Source organism: Antennarius striatus, chromosome 4 (assembly GCF_040054535.1).
Source record: "Antennarius striatus isolate MH-2024 chromosome 4, ASM4005453v1, whole genome shotgun sequence".
In the NCBI taxonomy this organism is placed as follows: domain Eukaryota; kingdom Metazoa; phylum Chordata; class Actinopteri; order Lophiiformes; family Antennariidae; genus Antennarius; species Antennarius striatus.
Genome location: NC_090779.1, coordinates 4,143,777 through 4,161,938, shown reverse-complemented (window position 1 = coordinate 4,161,938; position 18,162 = coordinate 4,143,777). Strand labels below are relative to the sequence as shown.

At 41.2% G+C, this 18,162-nt stretch overlaps 1 protein-coding gene across 1 annotated transcript; it reads right to left on the bottom strand.

Moving 5' to 3' along the window:
* Positions 1–1,434: 1,434 nt before the first annotated feature.
* Positions 1,435–17,237, bottom strand: psme3ip1 (proteasome activator subunit 3 interacting protein 1). The gene is made up of 8 exons (XM_068312282.1): positions 17,195–17,237; positions 15,278–15,414; positions 15,104–15,202; positions 14,379–14,500; positions 6,607–6,746; positions 5,649–5,734; positions 3,069–3,275; positions 1,435–1,733 (listed from the first exon to the last, which is right to left on the bottom strand). The coding sequence occupies exons 2-8, from the start codon at positions 15,402–15,404 to the stop codon at positions 1,729–1,731; spliced, it is 786 nt and encodes a 261-aa protein (XP_068168383.1). The 5' UTR covers positions 15,405–15,414; positions 17,195–17,237; the 3' UTR covers positions 1,435–1,728.
* Between the last annotated feature and the right edge of the window lie 925 nt (positions 17,238–18,162).

The window sequence follows — 18,162 nt, the reverse complement described above, 5'->3', positions numbered from 1 at the left end:
TGTTGTATGTCTTCTGTGTAGCTTCGTGGTGCACTGGCATCATGCCCGGAGTTTGCCCCACCTCACTCCCTATGCCAGCTCATGGGGAGCTTCCAGCTCCCTCTGATGTACTAATTTCTGATCCTATCGACCTCAGCATCTTCATCTCTGATACCTGTTAGGTCATGATTGATTGTTGTATGTCAACAATCAATCATGACCTAAATTTGATAAACTTGGAGAGGTTGGACTGGGGTCAGAGACAAGTACATTAAATATCGCTGTAGATCCTTGGAGACTGACTCATAAGTGATAGGACTGACCCGACTCTTCAGCTGTGACTGACTGATGGAGGGATAAAAGCGTTCAAACTCAGGTCATTAACATAGTTAAAATCAACAACGAACCATTTGTGGTTCATGATGTCTGAGACAACTTCAGTCTTGACAGAAAAATCCAACAGCCCCGAGTTCAGCATTTTTAATTTACTTGACTGAACACCATTTTCTGCCTGGGTTCCAACAGCTTCCTCCCACCTCCAAAAACATGTGCTTCAGGTTAATTGGCTATTCTAAATTGATCGTAGGTGTGACAGTGTGCATGCGTGCTTGTCAATGTCTCTGTGTAGCTCCGCTGTGCACTGTAGTCACACCCGGAGTTTTCCCCTTATGTCCTCAGTCAGCTGGGACAGGCTCAAGCCTCCCACGACCTGTCACACCGGATGAAGCAGTAGACAATCAATGAATGAATGAATGATCACCATTTTAAATCTTTCCTTACCTCATGTATGATCAGTTGCTTTTGGCTTATACAAAAAAAATGAATTATTAAAAGGTTTTCACATCTGAGGGAATGCATTGGCAAGGAGTTTCTGGCCGTTTTTTTTTCTTCAGCAGCTCAGGAATCTAACCGTTTAAAAGTAACAAAACCGGCGATGCTCCTAATTATTCATATGACAACTGTGATGAGAGGTCATCATAAAATAGATCCATGAAAGTCACTGACCTGATGAAGATCCATCAGATGACACACCCCTCTAGTGTTTTTATACGAATGTGAGATCATCCGGTTGAGCAGTCAGTCAAAAAGATGCTAGTGACCCATCCCTCCTAGTACATTTGTACAACAGATAAAAGCTGTTATACATAAACGCAAAAGTATAAATGCTGTATATGAAAACATAAATAAAGCACATGGCACCACTGCCACATTTACATGATTCATACAGCAGTTTGTTCATGGTATAAACAGTTTTAAAGTTACGCTCCATACAAAAATTTGAAGATTTTTTCCACAAACAACACAAATTAACATTTTAAAATTACCCAATTTCTGCACTTCTGAATATTTTAAAGAAATACTAAACAAAAGGGTTTTTGACATCCTTGACATTATTGGTGGTTATTGTGGTAAATAAATGTGTTTGACGCACACAAATGAACAGAAGCTCACACGTACAAGGCAAAAGTCTTTATTCCAGACAGCAGCAAACATCCACAAGCAGCACTGGAGACAGAACACGAACCCGACGTGTCCTGTCCTGAATCCCCCTCCTCCACTGCTGACAGATAAAAGGTGTGAGTCATGTGCTGCAGCCTAAAGCAGTCTCTTCCTCTGTTCCACAGCTGTCACTCACTGTTCCCTCTGCCAACAGCACAGCCTGCAATCGCTGTGGCTCGCTTTGGGAGGGGGGTGTGGGGGGTGGGATGTCGTCGGGCGGGGTAAGCAGTGCGGGGTTGGATGGTCGACTTAAACTGTATGAGATGTGAATGAGGGAAGGAAGGTGGGAGGGGTCATGTTTGAGAGCCATACAAGTAGAAAGCACAAACAAACAAACAGATTGATCTGAAACTTTAATTGACACTATTGATTATTAGCATATCCACTAAACTTGCCTGATGACAAAGTTCAACAGTTCAACTCACAGCTGGGAACACAGCAGGAACTGTGTGTGTGTGTGTGTGTGTGTGTGTGTGTGTGTGTGTGTGTGTGTGTGTGTGTGTGTGTGTGTGTGTGTGTGTGTGTGTGTGTGTGTGTGTGTGTGTGTGTGTGTGTGTGTGTGTGTGTGTGTGTGTGTGTGTGTCTGTGTGTGTGTGTGTCTGTGTGTGTGTTTGCTTTCTTGATTACAAACCAGCCTGACACTGACATTCAGCCTACAGGTCGCTGAGGCCCTGACAGTCAGCGCTTACATTTATTAGCCACAGTGGATTTGCTGTGACATCATCAGCCTGACATTACAAACTGTTTTACAACTAAACTGAGTAGACTCCTCAGTTTGAAAAGCGTGGATCATTTTCCAACCGGATGTTTGCAACAGATCCTTGACCGTAATTAATTAAATCTTGTTTTGATCGATCGTCCAGCTTTGATAGCTTTTCAAGGTTAGATATATGGTCTATGTTTGGCTTTCATTTGGAACAACATTTTAGAATGAATTGACTCCAGCTGTGCTCTTCATTATGAAATGATAGCACGACTTCTCTATGTAGTCAAACGTCTGCAATGTAAACTGGTGTGCTCTCCCTTGCTACTTCATCTCGTTTGCTACTTCCTACCTCACCTCGTGCTTTTTTATATGCAGTTTTACACAATCAGTTTTTACATTTACACTGTGACACACAACTACCTTATTAAATATATTGGCCTGACTATTGAAAATTTTATTGTCTGTTAAAAGTGTCTGAGAACATTTGAGATGCAACGAGACACAGGAACAGGAACTTGCCAATTCCAAGCCTCAACAGGTTGGTGGGGGATTGTTCAGTCTTAACTGCAACTTTCACACATGTATTTGAATATAAGATTTGCAAATTCAGCTTTTTTTACCTATGAAATCATGAACGTTATTGGATTCAAAAAGAAAATGAACATAAAGCACAGACCAGAGAACTAAAATTGAAAAGAGTTGTATTAAATCGTTATGTATTTTTTACTCTTGCCAGCCTCTCTTGACTGCACGTGCCTGTTAGACACCAGCAAAAAGGTGGGCAAACGTACTTGGAGTTGTGTGTGTTGTTGTGCGTGCGGGGGTGTCTATCTGTAGGCCCTGCTGTGCCGGTGGTAGGGCAACATGGTTGCATCCACGCTACCTTCGCTGTCTGAGCTGCTGTCGGAGTCGCTGCTGCCAGAATAAGCACAGAGTCCCGGTAAAACGCCGACACACACGGCGGCTGATGGCAGGTGCAAGACACTCTGACCAGAGCTCAAGGGTGCAGAGGGGGTCTTAGTCGTCAGGCCGATGACAGCTTGTCGATCTTCAGCCCCTTGTGATCCTCCACCTGGTCCATCCTCCTGTTCTGGAGAGCACAATTTACAGTCTGATTCAGAGCTTTGCAGGCACACATCCCTCTATCGGCATCAGTACAGAAAGCACAATGTTACGTAACGAAGGCCAGAGTTAGATGAACGTCGCTGCATTCAAGATAGCAGCTCTCAGTGCTGCAGTCAGACAGCACCACAAAATAAAAAAAACCTTGTTTCTGAAAAAATCGGACATCTCTGCACAACATCATTATATGTAGCCTGGAGCTAAAAGCATTCAAACACACCCTGTGCCAGGAAGATGCACAAACTGCAACACAAATACAAGTTCAAAGAAACAGGAACTCATGATTCCTGTCCGTCTGAACTTGGCTTGGGGTCCCAAGTTTGACCAGTTCAGGGCCTGTGTTGATCACAGTGTGGACTGATGTTTGGACAGGTACTAGTTCTGCTGAGGGGCCCGAACCCCCAAACTGCTCCCGGACTGCCTCTCTGCAGCTGCCCTCCACTTTACCATCTCTTCTTGCACATCTATAGGCCCTTTCTGTGTGTGTGTGTGTGTGTGTGTGTGTGTGTGTGTGTGTGTGTGTGTGTGTGTGTGTGTGTGTGTGTGTGTGTGTGTGTGTGTGTGTGTGTTTAATATGGCCTATATGTGTGAACTACAGTCTAAAAATAATTTCCCTGGCTGGCATTAATACACTGTGATAAAACAGAGCCTGGCATTTACCTGCATATATCTGCAAAGAGCTGTGATTCATCTTAGCGTGTTCTGAATGCAGAGACTCTTAGTTCTTTCTGGTTCTTCTTGTCCAGGTCCACTACATCACACTGAGAACCTTCCACAAGGAGTGTGCGTCGATACTTTTTGATTAAATTCTGCTGTGTGCTTTAAACTAAAAACTGTTTTTTCACATTAATTTGGGATCTCAAGGCTCTGTAGAATTAATCTAACTGGACCAGCTGTATGGACTCATTCCACTGGCTGGTTTTTCATTTCTTAGTTTTTTTTGTAGATTTCATTTTTAAATGAATTTCCTATCTATTCATTTGTTAAGAGAAATCTTACAAGATTGTTCTGCTATGAAGCTCCAGAAACCCCAGACCTAATCATCAACATGGGGCTGAGCAGATGATGAATTGTCATTTTCTTGTTTAAAACACAATTATATAATATTAAATATATATTTATCATCTGCCTTCAACACGATCCATCCAGATGTTTAACACTAACATGACTCATGGATTTTAATTATGACAGAGGTTTTTTTGGTTGTGGTTGTTGCTTTTTTAACCTACAGATCTTCCTGTCAGAGCCCCGCCTCCCCTCATGGCTACATCTTGTCTGTACAGAAGCAGCACTGCTATCCTGAAACCCTCGAGTGAGGAAAAACTCCATAAAGACCCTAACAGGGACAAAGATGAGGGCGCTCCCTCTTAGGATGATTAACTTGCAGCAGATGTTACAGAGTTAAGGAACACAACAACACAAATCATTTAGTACATGCACAAACTGCACTGCAACTCGTAACAAGGGATATCAATGTTTATGCTTCCACAGTAAGTTGATGTTTCATCTGGTGCTTCTGTCTGTAAAACAAGTTTCCCATCTGAGTTACTAGAGTTTCTGATTTAAACTTGAAACCCCAGCAGAATACATTTCCCTCGTTGAATCGTGGCTAACATTAACATCTTAAACCGCTGGTCTGACGGTGAGAAGTTAAATGACAGTTAAATAACGATAGGAAAAGATGAAAATGACGCGACATGAGAATGGAATGAGCTGGTCGTTGCCCTGCTGTCTGTCACACAGTAAAGGCAAACAAAAACCCAAATGTCTAACTTCATAAAAAAGGAACTAGACTGACCTTGACTGAAATGCTTAGAAATGACTAACTCATTTTGCTCAACTGAACAAAGTTGAAGCTGTGTTCACACCAGACCACTTCCCCCCTGCTGTCGCCCCATCAACAGATCTGGTGTTTTGCTTTGATGACATCATCTAAGCAATCCTGGGGATTCCTGAGAATTTTTCACACCTGGTAGAGAATTTCGGACTTTCTTCACACCAGTCTGATGAGCTGATTGCTAGGGATCGGGGGCCTGGTTGGACACTACCTACAGGTGCTCTACCCCACCTGTCTACTTGTCGTTTTGATGTTGCCTATAGCAGCACTCACTTCCGACGTTTCGTCAGGCTTTCAGTGGTGACTGGAGCCAAAAGAATGTCACTCGATCCAGACGTTTCATCTGGATCGAGTGATGATCCAGTGATTGTCACATGGGTGAAGTTCTACTCAATCACTCCTTTGGATACATAAATCCGTAATTCACAAAGAAAAAGGTCAAGTGTGAATAGAACTTATTTATGAAATTTACTAAATTAAACTAAAACTTGACTGATAACCCACCTGTATGTCTCTCTCCATTTCCTGTCGCTGCTGTTGATGTGATTTCCAGCTTCTGTATCTTACTGCTGTCTGAAGACTGGGAGGAACTAGGGAAAACAACAAGGAGATGTGAAAGATTTAAAGATGCTCTTATCCAGATGGTCAGGTCAACAATGGGCTAAAGGTCACGTAGTGAAGACAATGGAGTTGTTAGCGGTGACACTCCAGAGAATCATCTTCCTACAGGAGGTTCTAGGCTCTTTCAGATTGCTGTTTTGGTTTTATGACCAAGAGTTTATTTATGCAAAGAGGTTCAGTTTTTACAACATAGAGTAAAAACACAACGTAGAAATAATCTCTAGTCGTGTGCAACTCAAGCTGCCTTCACCTAAAGAAAAACCTGGCAGGTTTCCACACAGTCATACACACACTATTAATTTAATATGTAGCAGCTTATGAATTACGTAACAAAGATAATAATGTTGAGGTCATTTCTGTCCAGTAGTTTTCAGGTCTGCATCACCTTCATTCACAGCATGCTGCTCACCAGAGCTGAAGACCTCTCACTCACACGGCTTCATGATCGACGTTCCACACAGAATGACCTAGTTTGCCTTTTGGTAGATGAAACAGCTGCCTGTGGACTAGATGTGGATCCTGATCTCTGGCATATTATAGATTCAACCCGAGTGTGTTAAGGTGTAGATGGGAGGGTGGGTCTAACTGGACTGATTTAGTTGTATTAATTTATTTATTTTGGCAGATTTCCTCTACTACTATTAATCTATTGAAGAATTATCATAAACGGTAAGTACCAGATTTAAAATCAGAACACTATCATTTAAGACAAAGAATGATAATATAATATTCCTTCTCACTGCACACTGGACGTACATGTGTGATACGATCAGTACCGGTGCTGAAAGTGTTTTCTGCTGTAAGAAGCAGACAAGATTGGTTCAAGGACATTCATCAGTACCTGCGTCTCTTCACAGCTCCGGCCAATAGATGAGCCTGAGACAGGTGGCTTGTCCTCTGTTCCGCCCCTGAAGGTTTAGGCGCTGCTTTCTTCTCAGGCTCTTTGCGGCTCTCTGAGGATGCTTGTTTTACTAGAGCGCTGTGGAAGGGAAGAGTTAAGGTGTATAAACATCCTGGAACGCAATGGAAAGAACAAAGAGTGGGGCTCGAGGGCAAGAACAGGCAGGAGACACATTCAGCGGCAGCACTTAAACAAGTTAGATTGTATCCTCCCTTTGCAGTCAGATGTTACATGATTCCACCAGTGAGCTGGAAAATGTGCCACAGTTGTGAGATGCTGAGAGAAGCAGGTGACACAGATAGAGAGTCCAAAAGAAAACACAAGATGGACGGAGCTCAGGAGACACGAAATAAGGTCAAGGTGAGTACAAGCTGGAAATTTGTGTCCAGGGACACGGATAGTCAGGAGTGTGTGTTAAGTTAATGGATCAAAGTGTGTTTTCACTTACACTGAGTGAATGAAAAAACATCCCATAATCTGAATGACAGGATCAAGGGTTCAGGTTTACGTTAGGGTTTGGGGAAGTTCAGATTTAAGTAAAGTTTAATCCCCCCCATCACCACCACCCCACCAGCCCCCACAAACACACATCAAAAAAGGCTGTGTTTTGTGTTTTGAGGAACTGCTCAAAAGCATCGCCGTAGTTACCAGCCTATGATACAGTTTCCAAGACAACCCCTTCTCTCTTTCCGCTACAGACAAACCCATCTGTCTCCAAAGACAAAGCGAGTGACGAGAGGAAACGATGAGGAGCACAGGAAACAACAGCCATCAGGCATAAGTCTGGATCGGAGTCAGATGAGTATGACTACGACCTCTACACAGTCAATCATTAAATACTCAATGCATTAACGGAAATTCTCTTTCAGTAGCTTTTCACCAAACATTTACTCAAGCACACAATGTAGTAACCACATGAATTCAACCTGTTTTTCTGTACTGTATAAACACATGTTTGTGTTAGGTAGTAAACAGACAAACATATTAGAGTCAGATCAAACATTTAAACCAACACATCAGCCTGAGCATCTGGAAAATACAAGAAAGGGCTAAATGCTAAGGCGGTGTGTGATGAGAATGATGAGGGCAAAAGGCTGTTAGCAGCTCTCTGATCACGGGTGACCAGTAAAATGTATTCAGTTAGCATTTCTCCAGCTCAGATCAGTCAGCCAATGAAAACCGGTGCATGAATTAAAAGAGGGATGTTAACATTTCTACGGAGCTCATGGACGTATCAGAGTAGATCAGCATTAGACAATTAACTTCCAAGATGGCAGTCCAGTGTGTGAAGCCAAAAGATATTAGATGAACAGGACAGAGCAGGAACTGCTGGGAACCAGTTCAACCCTCGGTTAACCTGGAAGCTTAGAATTCACTACTGTAGATCTTCTTTTCCTTTCGGGTTGTCCCTTCAGGGGTCGCCACAGCGAATCAATTGCCTCCATCAAACTGTCTTCTGCATCCTCTTCTCTCACACCAACTACCTTCATGTCCTCTTTCACTAAACCCATAAAACTCCTCTTTGGTCTTCCCCTAGGCCTCCTGCTTGGCAGCTTAAAACTCAGTATCCTTCTACCAATATATTCACTGTCTCTCCTCTGGACAAGTCTAAACCATCTCAGTCTGGCCTCTCTGACTTTATCTCCAAAACCTCTACCATGTGCTGTCCCTCTGATGTACTCATTCCTGATTCCATCCTTCCTGGTCACTCCCAAAGAGAACTTCAGCATCTTCATCTCTGCTACCTCCAGCTCTGTCTCCTGTCCTTTCCTCAGTGAAAAGACACAAACAAAGTATGTACTTTAAAGAAAATTGTATGAAAGATTGTATGAAACCAATCAATCATGACCTAAATTTGACAAACCTGGAGAGGTTGGACTGGGGTCAGAGACAAGTACATTAAATATTGCTGTAGATCCTTGGAGACTGACTCATAAGTGATAGGACTGACCCGAGAGGCTCTTCAGCTGTGACTGACTGATGGAGGGATGAAAGCGTTCAAACTCAGGTCATTAACATAGTTAAAATCAACAACGATCCATTTGTAGTTCATGATGTCTGAGACAACTTCAGTCTTGACAGAGAAATCCAACAGCCCCGAGTTCAGCATTTTTAACTTACTTGACTGAACATCATTTTCTTGCTGGGTTCTAATGGTTTCCCCCCACCTCCAAAAACATGAAGATCCTCAGCATCTTCATCTCTGCTACAACCAGCTGTCTCCTGACTTTTCCTCAGTGACACTGTCTCTAGACCAAACAACATCACTGGTCTCACCAGTTTTGTACACCTCTCCTTTCATTTTAGCTGAAACTCTTCTATCACACATCACACCTGACATTTTCTCCACCCGTACCATCCTGCCTGTACACGCTACTTCACCTCTTTTCCACTCTCCGTTGCTCCATTCACTACTGTAGATGGAAAACTTCAATAACACGAAACTCTCCAAAGCTGTTTAAATCAATCCACTGGACTTTAAGAAAGTTTCTTGAAAACATTCCGCCTCTAATCCAAGACACTTTGTCAGTTCTGTAGGTAACTGGTCTTGTCCCAGTCTATTAACACTGTGGGGTGTGGTCAGTGCTATGCACATTTCAACGACTGTAGTTTTAAACCCGTCTGGCTCCTCAACGATGATTGATGGGGGTGCCAGGGGTTGTCAAAGGGGTGTCGTTGAGATGCGAGTTTCACCGAGATGTCTGTGTAGGTTCTCAGTTATCCAGGTCATGGTTTTTCAAAGCTGTTAAGTCATCCACTAGACGTTAAGAAGACGTTTCGTCATTCATCCAAGACAAACAGGCTACGTTCACACTGGTTTGAACAACTTGAATGGGGTTTTTACATTCCGCTTCAAAGCGGTGATGTAATTGTCAGCGTTTGCCCGTTTGTTCGTATGTCCACCAAATATCTTGGCAACCATTGCAGATAGAAAGATGCATAGTGCATAGCTTTGGACTACCCTGAAACGTCAAAGCTAATTATTTTATGGCTGAAATGATCATACTGATCTTAATCTGTGAACCTGATCAGATCTCTACTGTGACCCCACATTTACAATAAAGGTCGTTAGTATTCCAGTTCACAATCAAAATAATCAAACATTTGTCCCAGCATTCTTTTCTTCCATTGTGAGATGTCATGACAACAGCGTGGTGATGTCCCATTGGCTTTTCTGGTCAGGAACACGGTGTTGAAAACTGAATGGAAGTCAAATATTCTCTTGTTCACTAATGAAAATCATCACCTCACACCAGTCACTGCACAATTCTCATGTCTGACTTCCTCTCTCCCAGCGTGGTGGGAACAAAGCCACGTGGAAAAATAAACGTGACTGTTGATGCTGTTGTCTCATCAGCTAGACTCTGATCTCGGACCACAAATGAAAGTGGACCAGCACTTGTGAAAGTGCTGGTCCACTTTCACAAGTGGACTAGCACTAGTGTACTGAAGCAGCTGTTCATACTGTCACCACAAACACTATGTAACACAACTGAAGAATGAAGAAATTTAAACATTATATACACGCAATTCATTATTTTGCTGGCTGTATAAGTATAGTGGTACCTCTACTTAATAACATCTCTTCATACGAAATTTTTTAGTTACGAACACCTCAACAGGAAAATATTGCCTCTTGTTATGAAAGAAATTTCAGGATACGAAAGGTAAAAAAAACAGCATGAGCTGCTACTCGCGGCTCCCAAAGGTTCCCTTAACGCAACATTCTTATAGCTGCTCTGCCATTGGCTATTACCTAGCATCTTCCTGGCATCCCATTGGCTAAGAGGGACCTCTATGCAGCGTCCTCGTCATTCGGCCCTTGACAAATGAGGTGTTCTGATAGTTTTACGTAAATAATTTGCGAAAAGGCAAATGCCATTTTTAATGACCTGGAAGATTTTTAATGGAGGATTCAGGCGAGGGAAAGTCGGCGAAAGAACACCCGGAGTTTAAGGCATTGCGTGGGTGGTTCGAGAAGTTCAAAAGGAGGACTGGAATTCACTCTGTTGTTCGGCATGATGAGACAAGAGCGCACGAACCAAAGAGGGCAAAAAAACAATGAGGACAGCAGTTAAAAGGTAAAAGACCATCATTTTTATTGTTTATTCTTTGTTTTTTACATTATGCACAACTCTGATTTATTTTGTAATAATGTAAATGTAACATGTATTTGTTACATGTTTTGATGCATTTTTATGCTTGCTAAAACATTTATGTCTGAATTTTGGGAGGCTTGGAACGGATTAGGGCATTTGCATGGAAAACACGTCTCTAGTTACAAAATTTTCTACATAAGAAATTTCTTCCAGAACCAATTAATTTCGTAAATAGAGGTGCCACTGTATTTAGTTTTAATCAAACAATAAACTTTTCTATTACTCTCTCTGTAATTTTACACAGACAGACACACACACAGACACACACACAGACACACACACAGACACACACACACACAGGCGGCGGTCTCAGTTCTCTATTCTCAGGATGAACCGGAATCGGAACCACATTCCAACGCCCACGGAGGAAGAGTGGCTGAACACTCGTTTATTCCTGTTGTCAGGAATGAACTTTTTAAACTTATGACATTCGGCTAAGTCTCCTACTTTTCCTCAATAACAAGAACCCATGGAATAACAAAGTTTTAAGACTACTCTGCTTCATGAATCATCTTTTTCACATTTAAAAACATCAGCCAAATAACCTGTCTATGTGCTCATCTTATTAAATAACATAAAAAGGGGTCTATTATGATCAAAATGATCTGTATCAGGACATAAAAGTTCTAAGTAATACATGTAATAATCACGTTTCCAGCCTTTAAGTAACTAGCTAGTTACCTAGCAACAGTAAAGAAACAGACATAAGTAGCAAAAACTAATGCAGCCTCAGATGTGGTTTATGGTCCACGCACTGAAATAGCAGTAACTCAAATGGAGAGAAAGACAGTTTGCTGACTGCTCTGAGCGATCCCAGCTGGATTCCACTGATCGGATGGAACAGCGATCAGCTGATGTGAACGCAACCCCAGGATAAACAAACGAAGAGAGAGAATTTCTATCCCATGAACGACAAAGAAACTTTCTGTGGTCTTTCACATAGATGTGTTTGTTATACAGCATAAGTTCTGTTGTTATGGACAGACAGACATGTACACAAAGTGTGAGTCTCATGAATGTATGCATCACATGGTCTGTGCTTTGCTCTGCCAACACATACAAAGCAGCTTATCATATGTGAAGACACTTCCTATCAACATTGTGCACCAACTACTATTGTTAAAACAGCAGGAGGAGCACGGGCTGATGGGAAAACCGCCTCACTCAGTAACGCCAGACCATCTACAGCGTCACAATGAGAAGGTGTTGCTTTGCTTCAACATCACACCCATCACCATAGACACCTGGCTCACATCATGCAGCTTTTTCCTGTACTTTTTACCAATATTTGCAGTGTGACGCCTTGGACCTGGAGGGTGTGTGGTGCTGAGGCTCTCACACGTGTGTCCCCACAGACAGAAATGGTGCTTCTCTTTATCATGAGGAAGATGCGGTAAATTGTTGTTGAATTAATGTTGCTACAAAAGACAGTCAGCATCAGCGATACTAGCGGCTCAAACCACACATCACCATTACCCTCATCATTATCACAGTCAGTATTATTGTATTATTACTACTAAACACTGCACATGTCCAGTAGGGGACAGCTTTGCTCTTTGGGTTGCTTAGAACAAGCAAGAACTCCTTCATTGATGTGTATGTCACTGGAGCAACATAAAGACTGCATTGATAATGACTAAGACACAGAGCCTGGTCCCTCTTACCCAAAGTCACTCTGGTGCTACTTAGTGATGCTACCTTATTTAGGTGTTACCATGGAGAAACCTGAAGACAAGTTTTGAAACTCGCTGATGTGGAATGAACAATATCTCTGATAACAGCGTATCTGGCAAACACACAATTTCAAAAATTAAAGTAACACTTTCAATTGTCTAAAATATCAGAAGTCTCATCTGAGATAAATCACACTCCTAAAATGAAAAAGTTCAACTTGTAACCATGGAAATGTAAAATAAATCCAAGTTTTCGTTAAAGGTTCTCCTTCAGCACTTACTGTAGTTGTTGTGTGTGGAAGGTTCTGGTAGAAACAGGAAAAAATAAACCTACTCCCTGAACAGAATGGGCTTGTGTCCAACTTTCAACCATGGCAACAGAAAAAAATAAATGATAAGGTTTGACGTTTTACATGTGGCAGTGAATGAAAACCCACGGCACGGGATGTTCAACCTTGTAATTTCAGTTGGTATTTAGTAGTGATGAAGATGAAGCCATGATTCAGCAGGTGCTGGTGGTGCAGGCAGGGTTATGTGCTGCTGGTAAACAAACCAGCAAATAACCAGTATGGTTACGCAGTACATAAAGAGCTTTTATAAAGATTCACTTTTCTGCTGGGTTATAATAAGTTAAAGGGCTTCATCACTTTATATTCAAAACATTAGGCTGCAGGGGCGGCAGTGGCTCAGTGGTAAAGTGGGCGGTAGAGCGGGTCATCCAATGTTCTGAGATTGGTGGTTCGATTCCCGCTCCTGCCCAAAAAACAACACCCGGAGGTGAGCTGACAGTGGGAGGTGTCAGCTCACCTGCAGAGCACTGCCGAGGCGACCTTGAGCAAGGTGCCATTCCCCCTTCACAAGCTTCTTATTTGGGGCGCACCACGAAGGAGCTGCCCGTCACTCTACCTCCCCTGCATGCTTACCCCCTTGTGTGTGGTTGTGTGAATTAAAGGGGCCTGCATGCGTGTGATTGATAGACTAACAAAAAAACTATAGAGTGTGCAATCTTAATTTCCATTCGGGGATTATAACAGTGTATAAAATAAATAAAGATAAAAAATTAGCTATAGAGATGAAAACCTGGCAAACCTGGAAGACACATGCTTCATTCTCTTGCGTGGGTAAGAAAAGACCTTCACAAGTTAAAGACAAAATGTGATCTCTGTCTCCATCTCCATATTTCTGCATGCGGACAATGCGTGTAGATGACATCTGGCCTCTAGCAAAGAGCAGAGATGACTTCAGCGACCCTAACAGACGTCTGCTAGCCTGAACACGCAGACTGCGAGGAAGCACAGAAGAGATTACCTCTGACAATCCTTCATCAGCTGTAGCGTGAAAGAATGTTTCAGCAGGGACAACATTCTTTCTGCTTCCATACAGATAAAGGTTGAAGGTGGGTTTTACACTTTCACCTGTCAAATGATTAGAATTAAGAATATTCTTGTTGTTCATGTTGTTCACATTGAAAAAGTGTCTGCATCTGATTTTAAAGTGAGACGTTTGAGGATGTCATTTTCAGTGTGATTTGATACTTGGGTAGGTTTATACAGGCATTTATACTGAAAGAAAGAGCAGTCAAGTAAACTAAATACAATCAGGCTATTCCAATTTCAAATATCAGTTGACCATATAATGAGTGCTATGGCGTTTTTACGAGACTTGTTCCAAGCTGGATTTCATGACTACCTCCTCTGATAAACAGGACAGGTGTGACTACTATGGCTTTAACTACATCTCAGTTTAAACCTGCAAAAATCCTCTATCACCCCATAAAACAACGGCCAACACATTACCATACTTATGCGTGTAATCACAGAGCAAGGCTGGCCAATTTAAATGCTTTTTATATAAGAACAAACACATGATGAAAGGATATTCTGTACTCCAACAGCTCCTGTTTCTCTTCATCCCTGCGCTGCCTCTCCACAAGGCACTGTTGCCGGGAAACCTCGTCCAGGAAGCTGGTCTCATCCTCGTCCAATCCTCTCACCATGTTCCCTGTCGCCATGGAAACAAACATGCTCTCAACACATATTAGTGTAGCAGTTACATTTTTCACCAAACAGACCTTAGTAGTAGATTTTAAATCAGCCCATGAGTGGCCTTCACAGAAAAGTCATGTTAATGCTTGCAGATTCACGACATCACTGTACCAAACAAAACAATGACATCTTTAAAATACAAAAAAATTGTTTGATATCTAATTTTAGAGAGCAATTCTTACCCAATTCATCTCTTAATTAAAATTTGGTGTTCTCGGCATGTACCAGCAATTTCCCAGGTACCCCCCAAAACCATCCTTCAAAACGTATAACATGCCTGAACAACAGAACACTCATTCACGACCAATGGAAGACAATCAAAAACTGTTTCAAGTCTGCTTCATTTAAACCATGACATGGAAACTGGTGTTTGTTCTCTAGCAGTGGTGAAGCACACGTCATATGGTTCTGTGAAGCGCTCCTCATCTGCATTAGTAAAGAGCAGGACCTGCATGTTCAAATGTGTGCTAGTGTCAGAGGGTCCCGCTAACAAGTTCTACAGCTGTATTACACACAGGAAGTGTGTCTTCAACCTTAATGACAAATGATGAAGACTCACTGAATTTGAACTGCTCTTCAAACTCCTCCTGTTTTTTGTCTTTCTGCTCCTGCAGTCGCTCGTAAAGGGAACGTGGGTCGTACTCCTCCTCTGGGGCCTCTGGGGACACAAATGTGGATTTACACACAGCAGCGTCTCTTTGGGCTTTTTGATCTGTGGTTAAAAGTTTCTTACCCTCTGGGTCGTCAGGCTTCCTTACTTTTTCCCATTCCTCCTGTCTCTTCTTCCTCTTCTCATCGAGCTCAGATTCTGACACAAACTTTCTGCTTAGGTCGACTCCCGCTGCCCCTCCCCCTTCCATCACAACTGACCTACACACAATTACATTGACATGTCTCATTACTGAACACGATCAATCACAGCATAATCTTCATGATGTTTATGTTCATGAAAGAACATAAACATCCTTTGTGAATCCTTCTGGAATATTACTAAATAAAAAGAGGTCTTTTTTTTTACTACAGCATATTGTGTGAGCAAAGTAGCATAATAATTTAATATTTTGCTATTGCTTGTATAATCATATATTAACCATTATGTTACCCTATGTTAATCCAATGAAAAAATCAAATCTTAGTTGTCCAAGTCGTCATGTTTGCCTCAGAGGTTATAATTGCCTCCTTATTCATTAAAAAGAAACTTTTCATGACAATGTATACACGCCACGATGGGCCAGAACAGGATCACTCGCCAAATATCCTGTAGTCCCCCCAAAACAGGCCTGAGCCATTTGATTTCTGAAGGAAGAATGTTAGTTGTTAAGTCAACATCATACAGATCGGTGATTGAGTTGAAATCTGGGGGGGGGGGGTGCGGACACACACCTGACAATCCATGTGGTGTAAAAAAATAAGTGATTCATCAGACCAGGCCACTCTCTACCTTTGTTACATGGTCCAGTTCAGATGCTTTTGGTGGTAGACAGGTGTTGACATGGACACCCAGACTTATGTGCAGCTATGCAGGCTGTGGATTCTGACTGTTTCCTACCAGAACCAGCATTACCTTCTTCAGCAATACGAACCACAGCAGCTTGTCTGTTGGATTGGACCACACTGACCAGCCTTCACTCCCCATCATCAAGAAGCATTGTTTGACCATGACCTTGTCACCAGTTCGCTGCTCGTCCATCCTTGAACGTTTGTTAAATACTGACAACTGGAGACCATGAATATCCACCAAGAGCTGCAGCTTTTTTATTAATGCCCATTTTCCCTGCTCCAAAAATACCAACTTCGTGACAAACTTTCACCTGGTGCATAATGTACTGTATGTGTATATGTACAATGTGTTTGTGGCTCCCTGCAGGCAGGGCAACAATTCACTATTCACATTTGAAATATCCAACTGTCTTTTTGACACAGAAATGACAGGAATGAATAATACATTTAAAGGAATGTTTCCATTACCTAGATATTACTGAATAATCACTGTCATTTTTGTGTGACTTCCCTTGCTGAAAGAGGAAAAATTATGAACTCTGTGAGCAAACTATCAGGTTACATCTAGACACTCATAGCATGGATGAAACGTTTGAAATGCACAACATTATGTTTAGAGGAATAAAAAGAAGCCACCTCTGGAAGTTTGGCTCCCCCTCGTGTTAACATTATTTAAAGTTGACGTATTTTTCTGCAGCGAAAGCAGCTCAAGATAAATTAAATTATATGACAACTGATTGGCATTTAGATGACGGTCTGTGATGGACAATGGACCAAATATCCATCCTATCGCTGAGAGCTGATTTATTTCTTTATAACGGTCGGTCTGAAGCTGAGCCTGGTACACACCGCAGAACTATGCACAGAAAATAACAGTGTAGCAATACTTCTCAACAACACCATTATCATAAAGTTGTCAGCTCTCTAGTGTTGTTGAGATAGTTGTACTGTAAAGCCGTGCAGATATGTGCAAATCCTTATGGCTAGCGTTAGCTTCAGCATTTGAACAAGCCGGTATAACCGTGTTAAAAGAAAGAAGCATCTTGTAGTTAAAAAAACAACAACGCTTTCAGATTTATAAAAATAAATAAATATCCCCTTAGGAAAGTTTCATATGATGTTAAAATATTTCTCTAGTAATGGAACTTACCAAGCTGTACTACGAAACGATATTGCTCTTCCAATTTGATGACGTTTTGTGTCACTGTAAAAAATATCCGGTCACATCTTTCGAAATAGAACTTCAGTTCCGACTTTGTTTTCCTCTGCCGATCCCATGAGTTAACGTTTGCTGATATTAAAAAACAAGATAATTTAATAAAGAACCTTTATTAAATTACGTGTGTAAAAAAAGGAAAACATTTTTCATGACCAGTGAAGGTGTATGGAACTACGAGAAAAATTATTTATTCATTTATTTTAATAATGGGAAAAATATTTTCAAAATGAAAAAACACTATTTTAAAAGTTACACAAACACAGTCCAAGCTCATCTAACAAGAATAGATCTGGACAGGCTCAGGTTCAGAGAAGAAAAAAACATGAAAAAGTAAATACAACATACTGCTGACCAAGACAGTCTAAACACAAATGCAAATTCCTGACTCCCAAAAGAAGGTACAAAATTATTAACCTCATTCAACCTACAGTATAACTAAGATATTATTAAGATAATAATAATACAATAATAATAATAATAATAATAATAAAAATAAATAATAATAATAATAATAATAATAAATAAATAAATTAATAATAATAATAATAATAATAATAATAATAATAATAATAATAATAATAATAATAATAATAATAATAATAATAATAATAATTAAGATATTACAGCATGAATTTTAGAATCAATGAAAGAGGGAAGATTCTCACCATTAGTGCAAATCTCCCAACCTTGAATTGGAGAGACACAGGACAAGTCGTAATGGCATATGTTCATCTAGCCAGAAGGGGGAGAACAGTGAATACTGCTGATCTGCAGATGTAAAGCAAAGATGACCAGCTTTCCTTAACAGTTCAGTCCACACCATTCAATTATGCTTTTTTTGGTCGTTCTGCTATGGCTCTGCCTCGTCTTCTTTATTCTTCAGCTCAAATGTCAGAGGC